Below are 7,224 nucleotides of genomic sequence, written 5' to 3'. Positions count from 1 at the left end.
GGGCGGTCACTGCTGAGGAGGGCCCGGGGGGAAAGCACCCCGATGCATGCCAACCTGGGGAAGCTGAAGAGGTCTGAGCAGGCCCTGGGAGTGAGGGTGGGGCTGCTAGGGAGGCGGGTTCTGGGGTCCAGGTGCCGTGCCGGGAGTACAGTGGTGGCATGGCGTGATACTGCAGCAGAAGACAACATGTCTATCTGGTTTTGTCCTGGTTCCTGGCACAGGGATCGGAAAGCCTTTGTGATTCGTGACTGCGCTAACGAGGCGACTCAGGGCGCTGGAGAGCTTCAGGAGGGGCTGGTCGCCCGAGGAGCCAACCCTGATTAGAGCTTGGAACTTAGGCCCCACCCCCAACCTCAGGGAGGAAAGAGGGGCTGGAGGCTGAGCCAATCACCAGTGGCCAGTGATTTAATCAAGCCATGCCACCCTAACAGAACCTCCACAAAACCCCTAGAAGACGGGGCTGGTGAACACATCTGGGGGGTGCACCCCAGCCCCATGGGGACATAAGCTCCCAGATGTCACCCTACGGACGCCTCCATCTGGCTATTCATCTGTGTCCCTTGTAAGAAACCAGTGTTTCCCTGAGTTCTGTGGGCCATTCTAGCAAATTACTGAACCAGAGGCGGGGGTCGTGGGAACCCGATTTCTGGTGACGTTGGACAGTGGGTCCCCTGGTCTAGAGTGGGGGCAGTCTTGTGGGCCTGAGCCCTCCACTTGTGGGCTCTGCACTGGCTCCTGGCAGTTAGTGGCAAGTGTTGTGAGAAAACTGCCTTTTACCAGCTGTGCCTGGTACCCTGGCAGGGCTGCTGGCGGGGGTCCCCTCAGCAAGACGTTGAGGACACGAAGTGAGAGGCACTGCACGTGCTCGGCAGCCTGCAGACCCGGCACGGCGCCTCCGGGGCGTCACGGCCTTGGGAGCTGAATCTAGAACACACCTAGGACAGTAAAGGGCTGGGGATGCCGGCGACACCCAGAGCAGGGGCCCTGCTCTGGCAATGCTGGGTTTGCAGGAAGCTCTGGGATGTGACAGCACATGCCCGGGCAGGGTGGGCAGGAACGACCAGCGGAATGAAATAGAACCAAGAGACCACGCAGCCGGCACGGCTGCTGACAGACCGTGGGGCGGCCTTCTCTCAGATTCAGGTCAGAAGGACACTTGCTCGTATTGTGTACTAAAATTCAAGGCATGTTTTCAACCATATATAAAAACACCCCAGAATTAATAAGAAAAACCAGTAGAAAATGGGCAATAAGACCTGAGCAGTCACCCTTCTGGTGGAGGGGATGCCGATGGAGAGGGTCACTGGTGACAAGAGAAACGCAGGACAGCCACGGTGCACATGCGGACACCGTCCAAGTGGAGGGTCAGAGCACACGCAGGTTGCTCGGTACCTGACACCAGGTAGCAGGACCTGGGGGCCACTACTATGGGCTGCCGGCGGGGACAAACCATCCAGCCCTGGGGAAACACTCATAGGCATCAGCCTATAAAGCTGGACCTCACACCTCCAGCTCCCAGCAATTCTGCTCAGGCCCGTACCCAGGAGAAACCCTGCCTGTGTTCCGGACATGACCAGAGGTTCTGGAGGGTCAGCTCTAATGGCAGGTGGAGACCTCCGAATACTCGCTGATAGGACCAGTGGGTCTCAGGACCCCTTCAGTCCCTTAAAAAGGCCTGGGGAACAAAGAGCTTTGTGGGGTTATCTTTGGTCTTTGCCATGTTAGACTTTAAACCGAGAACAAGCTTAACTGACGACAAATAGGTCATGTGGCCAATGATTCAGGAACGTGACAGGGCCCGTGTCCCTGAGAACCAGGGAAAGTCCAGGCTCAGGACACAAATCCAGTGGGAAACACGTTTTCGTGTTTCTGAAATCGATTTATGAGAGAAACCAGATTCTTCGAATCATAGTATTTGGGGTTTCAGGATCTCCGAGAGGCTCTGTTTTATTGCCACGACCAGTTCAGAGCTCCTTGGAGGGTCTGTGGCACTGTGGTCAGTGCTTGGAGGCCCCGGGGTGGCTCGGCGCCCGCCCCTTCCAGATCTGCTCCCACCCGTGATGCCCGAAGCTTGTGCACAGCTCTGGATAAAGCTCTGGGGTGAACTCCTGGGTTTATTTTCATATTCACGTGGCAGGACATACTGACAGGAGGGAGGCTTTCCTACAGGAGGATGGGACATGGCAGTCGGAGCTCTGCCACGCCGGGGCCATGACCAGGGACTCGAGCACAGTCTGTGAGCAACTGCCTGACCGGGACCGATGGGTAGGGGTGGGTGATGGCAGGAGGCGTGCTGAGGGTCCCCTGCGGGGGGTAGGCCTGGCCCTGCGGCCACCTCGAGGGTCAGCCTTGTCCCTCACCTTGCAGAGGCACCAAGCAAAGGCTCCACGCCCCAGCGCTCCTGAGAGCTGGATGGGACCGAATCCAGCAGGATTCCAACGGGAAGTGGGGGCAGGCCCACCTGGGCTGCTTGATTTGTCCTGAAGGGATGCAGACGTGGGAGATGCCTCTTTGTCAAAGGCAGAGCCCCAGGGAGGAGGCGGTTGACACGCCCCTGACACACCTCTGCATCCTGAGCACTTGCAACTATTTTATTTACAACACTGAAAATAACACACCTACTGTGTCCTGAACAAAGAAATGAGTGAAAATTTCTCTCGTGTTTTAAGAAGCAAGTTCCACTCGTGGAATTCAGCGCCTGCTAGGGCTGGCACTTGTGCAGCCCCACAGGCCAGCAGTGGCCAGCGGGGACCTCAGCGTGGGGAGCCCTGGTCCCTGGGGCCTGGGGGGGTACCCACTTCCCATCCACACTGTGGCACTTCGGTGAGAAGAGGTCCCTGGTCAGGGGCTGCAGCCTGGTCCCTGTGTGCCCGCTCAGCTCCTCGAGAGCCTGCTTCTCCTTCTGGTACATCTGAAAGAAAGGGGTGGAAACAGCTCCAGATTGGCCCAGAGGCCTGGCCTCCTCGGGCCCTGGGGTTCCCTCCCCGAGGCCCGGGGCCTCCCACGCAGCCCAAGGCAGGCCGCGGTCCCAGTACACAGGGAGCACCGACGTGCTGCCTGGTGGCGTGTGAACCCCGGAGCCAGCAGGGGGCTGGGGCCGGGTGCTGAGGCGGTGGTCTCGTGGATGAAGAGGAGCGCCTGCCTGGGTCGCAGGAGAAGGGGCCAGACTGGGTGGCCCGGCCCTGAAAGCACCGGAGGGGTGTGTGAGGACGGCCCCCCGGGGAAAGGGCAGGGCGGGGGGGAAGCGCGCTGGAGGCTTTCCTGAGATGCTGCCGGTGGGCGTGTGGGCTGCATGCTTTTCTTCTATGCTGTTCAGGGAACCCGACTGATTACGAATATAATGTGAGTTAATAAAACACAATACGGTGCATCTACCAACACAGACCTTCATAGGCAGAGTAAACACGGGCAGCCTTCCAGGCGACAAGCTGACAGAACTTTACCCAACAGGCCTGGGTCAGACACCTGCACGCTCTAAATCCTGTTTCCACTGACAAGTACCATCACAATGTCTCTTGTAAAGGTTTTTTAACTTTAAGCCATTTGAATTTTATAGAATTTATAGAACGTAGTGTCTCTCCTCAGACCTTTCTTTCAACAGTGAATAAATAATGCAGTTAACAGCATTTAGAGAGTCCAATATTTAAGACAAACATTGTTGAGTCTTTTTTATAAAGCAGGCATTATAAGTTCCTTATTTCACTGCATTTCTCCATTTGGTTTTCATACTTGACCGCAAGGGGCAGGTGGTGCAGCCCCGGTTCCCGGGGCCTTGGGCTGCAGTGCCCCCGGTGTGTGTGCTGGGGACAGGGGATGGCTCCTACCTTCTGCCACTCGGCCTCCGTGCTGTGTGTGAAGCCCAGCAGGTGACAGAGCCCGTGGGTGGCAGTCACCTGTTAGAACAATTAAGAAGCTGCCTCAGGGGGTGGTCAGGACCAAGCCACGAGCCAGGGAGGAGGAGGAGGAGGAAGAGGAGGAGGAGGAGGAAGTCAGGGAGAGCTCAGTGGATGCCTGGTGGGAGGTTAGGAAGCCTCCTGTGGGCCCAGGCAGGTCTGTGGGCAGGTGGTGAGGTCACAGGGGTGGGGTTTGGGGAGCAGCAGTAGGCCTGGCCCCTGTGGCAGGATGTGAAGATCATGATCTCCTCTGGGGTGGGGTAGGGAAGGGGCAGATGGGTGGGTAGCTGTGGAGACATGGAGGACCAGGGCAGGGGAAGGGGGAAGTTACCCTGGGCTGTTAGAAGGTGCCAACGTGCAGCTGGGCACCAGCTGGGAGGACAGTGGCTTGGCCTGGCCCTGTGCCGGGGGATGAGGGCCCTAGGAGTGTGGGCTGGCCCTCCGCTGGGGGTAAGAGAATCCTCAGGGGATGTGGGGGAGTGGAAGAGGTCCACAACTGCCCCCCAGCCCAGAGCCCCCAGGGGTGCACAGCTGCTGGCCACAGAGGTCCCAGAGCTGAGACCTGTGCTGACTAGTCCTGTCTATGCTGCAGTTGCCCCAACTTCCAGGGGGAAAGCACACCCTCCTCCTGGCAGCACCCTGACACCTGAGCACAGGGCGTCTCGCTGGGAAGCTCTACGCTCTGCTTCAAGCCTCGGAAGCACTAGGCTCCCCCAAGATGATAACTCAGGGTGTGGCTGTTCGGCCAAAGGAAAACACCTCAACTGAATCCACAGGAACGTTAAAACACGACTCAATCACACACCGCTTTTCAGAACACTCCCACCACCCTGCGTGGCACCAAGCTGAGGAGACAGATCTGAAGGTTCTGGAGGCCAGAATCCTGCCTGCTTTGGGCAGTTCAGTAAGAAGCTCATGCAGCAGGTCCGAGCTGGCTAAACACAGCCTGCTGATCTCCAGAGGTAAAGCTAAGAACAAGGCCACTTTTGGGGCTCCCTCTCCTCAGTTGTACACATAGATGCTCCCTGTCCTCTCCCCTCACCCAGGGGTGCCACGGGGCACGCAGACCCCACGGCCCAGGCTCTCCTCTCTGAGGGATGGTGAGAGGGTGCTGCCCCTGCCTGTGGGTCTCCCCCAGTGACCTCTGTCCTACATGAGGACGATGGTGTGTATGCCCGTGTCGCCTCCACCTCTTCTCACGGCCTGGATGGAGGACATCAGCCTTTGCTTTGCCAATCAGGATCTGTCATTTCAGCACTTACAGTCAGGACATCATAGTAATCTTCATTTTCTTGGCAGTGCTGGAAGATATACTCCACTCCCAGGAAAATGTCTCCTAAATTATAGTCATCTGGAAAATCAGGCTGGGGAATTTCGCCTGCTTTCAGATTCTGAAAATGAGGAAACACACATTTGGAGAACACGACCTCAGAACACTAACCGACCACAGGCCTACAGATTTCACCCCGAAATACCCTGTGTCACTAGTCCCAAGGCAGACAAGTCGGGAACCGTGGCAGAGACGCTACACACGACTGACTGAAGATGTTCCCACCCTGTCAAATGAACCTTCCATTTCTTTCCTCCTTCCTAAGGCACAACCACCCAGCTCCCTAACTTCCAAGGAGCTAAATCACCACATCGATACAAGCTTACATTTCTGTTTTTTCCAGTTGTTGTTTTGTCCTAAACAAATAATCTTTCTCATTTTCCCACATAAAGACCATAAAGACCAGTCCATTCAGTTGAGGCCTGTTCACACTAAGCCAGTCACCTATGGCTTGATACTTAGGGTGTTAATATTTTTACTTCCTATCAGGGAGAATGATAAGTGGATACTTTAATACAGTTTTATACTACACAGTGAACATTTTATTTTCTTTCCATTTATTTCCTTAGGTGTGACACTAGTGGGTTAAACAGTAATCAAGATTTACTTCAAGTAAACTGCCAGACTGCCTTCCAAAAGGGCTGCCCCAATTTACGCTGTTACTAACAGTGTGGGGAGCTTCGCGTGGATCATTCACATAACGTAGGCAGTGACCTGATACATGTCACATATTTGTTTAAAATATTCACCCAATTCTGTCCTTTTATTCTCAGAGTTATTTAAAAGTTTTCAATCCATACATAAGCCTTATTGAATCACACTTAAAACTGCAGAAACACTTTCTCTTTAATTCACTGGTACAGAACGCGGGGTCACGGGGGCAATCACCTCCCCTCCTCCAGCGACAGGATCTGGTCAATAGGGGATGGTCACACGGTACTCTCTCCTTTTGTGTGTATTTGAAATTTTTCAAAGTAAAACTTAAAATCATGTCTGTGGTATAATTAACAGGGATTTACAGAGGAAGGCAGGCCAGACAGGAACAGGAAAACAGCTTTTACCTCGTGAAATGGAAAGGAAAGCACATCTGTTGGGGTATTTTTGTCTCTGTAGATTCTATTAATCTGCTGAATCTTTCTGTTGTCGACACAGACGACCCCCAGATCGAAGCGCTGCACCCCCAGGGCTCTCCGCACCGCCTGCACCTTCTCGCGGAGCCGCGCCCGCCTCAAGGGCACCGCCCGCTGCAGGTTCCTCAGCACCAAGCTCATCGCGGCCGGAGCCACCGCGCCCTAGAAAAGGCAGACAAATCAGAAAGCCATCCTAAGTTCTGTAGAAACCCCCGCGCACACACACTCAATTCATCTTGTTTGGTGGAATTCGTGGAAAAGCGTCATGGAATGTGCCTTTCACTACAAGGAAGCCATAACACGGAAGGACGTGAACAGGCCGTGGAGTCAGGCGCGCCAGACAGACGTCAACAGCCACTAGGAAACCGGGACGGCGGGGAGGAAGGGCCCAACGGTGAAGGGGTGCGGGTGGGGGCGGGGCGGGGGGCGCCCCGTCGGCTCCGGGCCGCCCGCGGGGAACACCCGCCACCCCTCTTTGGGGAGGAGGAACTTACCGGGCGGAAGCCGGCTGGGCCGGGCCTGGACGCCGCGTACCGGAAGCTCCGCCGCCGCCGCCCAGCCAGAGAGCGGAACCCGAGCGCGTCGGGCCCCAGGCGCGGGACGGACCGGAAGTGGGGCCGCCTAGCTTTCTTTCGCTGCGCGCAGTGAAGCGGTGAGTCTGGCTGCCGCGGTCTTTGCGTGCGGCTCCGGCTCGGCGCCAAGGGGCCTTGGGACGGCGGGCGGCGGCGTCCCTGAGCCGGACGGTGAGCGCGGCTTGGGGCCTGGGCGGGCGGAGGTCTCCCCCTTTCCCGCCGCCGCGCCCGTGTCGCTGACGGAGTGGGGGCCGGGGGCGCGGGGCCAGGGGCGCCGGGAGGACACTGCGGGCGCGGGG

At 56.8% G+C, this 7,224-nt stretch overlaps 2 protein-coding genes across 7 annotated transcripts in view; one reads left to right on the top strand and one right to left on the bottom strand.

The window, feature by feature from the left end:
* Nucleotides 1-2,570: 2,570 nt before the first annotated feature.
* On the bottom strand, nucleotides 2,571-6,924 carry YBEY (ybeY metalloendoribonuclease). 3 transcript variants are annotated; one of them, XM_068547243.1, is made up of 5 exons: nucleotides 6,848-6,924; nucleotides 6,285-6,515; nucleotides 5,156-5,284; nucleotides 3,825-3,893; nucleotides 2,571-2,911 (listed from the first exon to the last, which is right to left on the bottom strand). In XM_068547243.1, the coding sequence occupies exons 2-5, from the start codon at nucleotides 6,492-6,494 to the stop codon at nucleotides 2,702-2,704; spliced, it is 618 nt and encodes a 205-aa protein (XP_068403344.1). In that variant the 5' UTR covers nucleotides 6,495-6,515; nucleotides 6,848-6,924; the 3' UTR covers nucleotides 2,571-2,701. The 3 variants fall into 3 exon arrangements, with proteins under 3 accessions (XP_068403344.1, XP_068403345.1, XP_068403346.1); XM_068547244.1 differs by lacking the exon at nucleotides 6,848-6,924 and adding an exon at nucleotides 6,630-6,837; XM_068547245.1 differs by lacking the exons at nucleotides 3,825-3,893; nucleotides 6,848-6,924 and having other exon boundaries at nucleotides 6,285-6,837.
* MCM3AP (minichromosome maintenance complex component 3 associated protein) overlaps nucleotides 6,898-7,224 on the top strand; it is a 42,981-nt gene continuing 42,654 nt past the window's right edge. For 2 of the 4 annotated variants that reach the window (XM_068547240.1, XM_068547241.1), the window contains exon 1: nucleotides 6,901-7,096. The gene's annotated coding sequence lies outside the window, so the exon portion shown is untranslated. Of the gene's footprint in view, nucleotides 7,097-7,224 lie in introns of all 4 variants that reach the window. The other 2 variants (XM_068547239.1, XM_068547238.1) reach the window with 2 other exon arrangements.

The sequence above is a fragment of the Eschrichtius robustus genome, chromosome 6 (genome assembly GCF_028021215.1).
Source record: "Eschrichtius robustus isolate mEscRob2 chromosome 6, mEscRob2.pri, whole genome shotgun sequence".
Taxonomy (NCBI): domain Eukaryota; kingdom Metazoa; phylum Chordata; class Mammalia; order Artiodactyla; family Eschrichtiidae; genus Eschrichtius; species Eschrichtius robustus.
Note: the sequence above shows the minus strand (reverse complement) of the source record. Positions and strands in the feature narration are given on the sequence as shown.

What these genes read in the sequence shown, in the direction of transcription:
- YBEY (XM_068547243.1), bottom strand. Translation starts at nt 6,494, where the DNA reads ATGAGCTTGGTGCTGAGGAACCTGCAGCGGGCGGTGCCCTTGAGGCGG. An exon ending in TTTCCTTTCCATTTCACGAG is followed by an intron (nt 5,285 to 6,284) that starts GTAAAAGCTGTT and finishes CCTCATTTTCAG; the next exon opens with AATCTGAAAGCAGGCGAAAT. An exon ending in CGGAGGCCGAGTGGCAGAAG is followed by an intron (nt 2,912 to 3,824) that starts GTAGGAGCCATC and finishes CCTTTCTTTCAG; the next exon opens with ATGTACCAGAAGGAGAAGCA.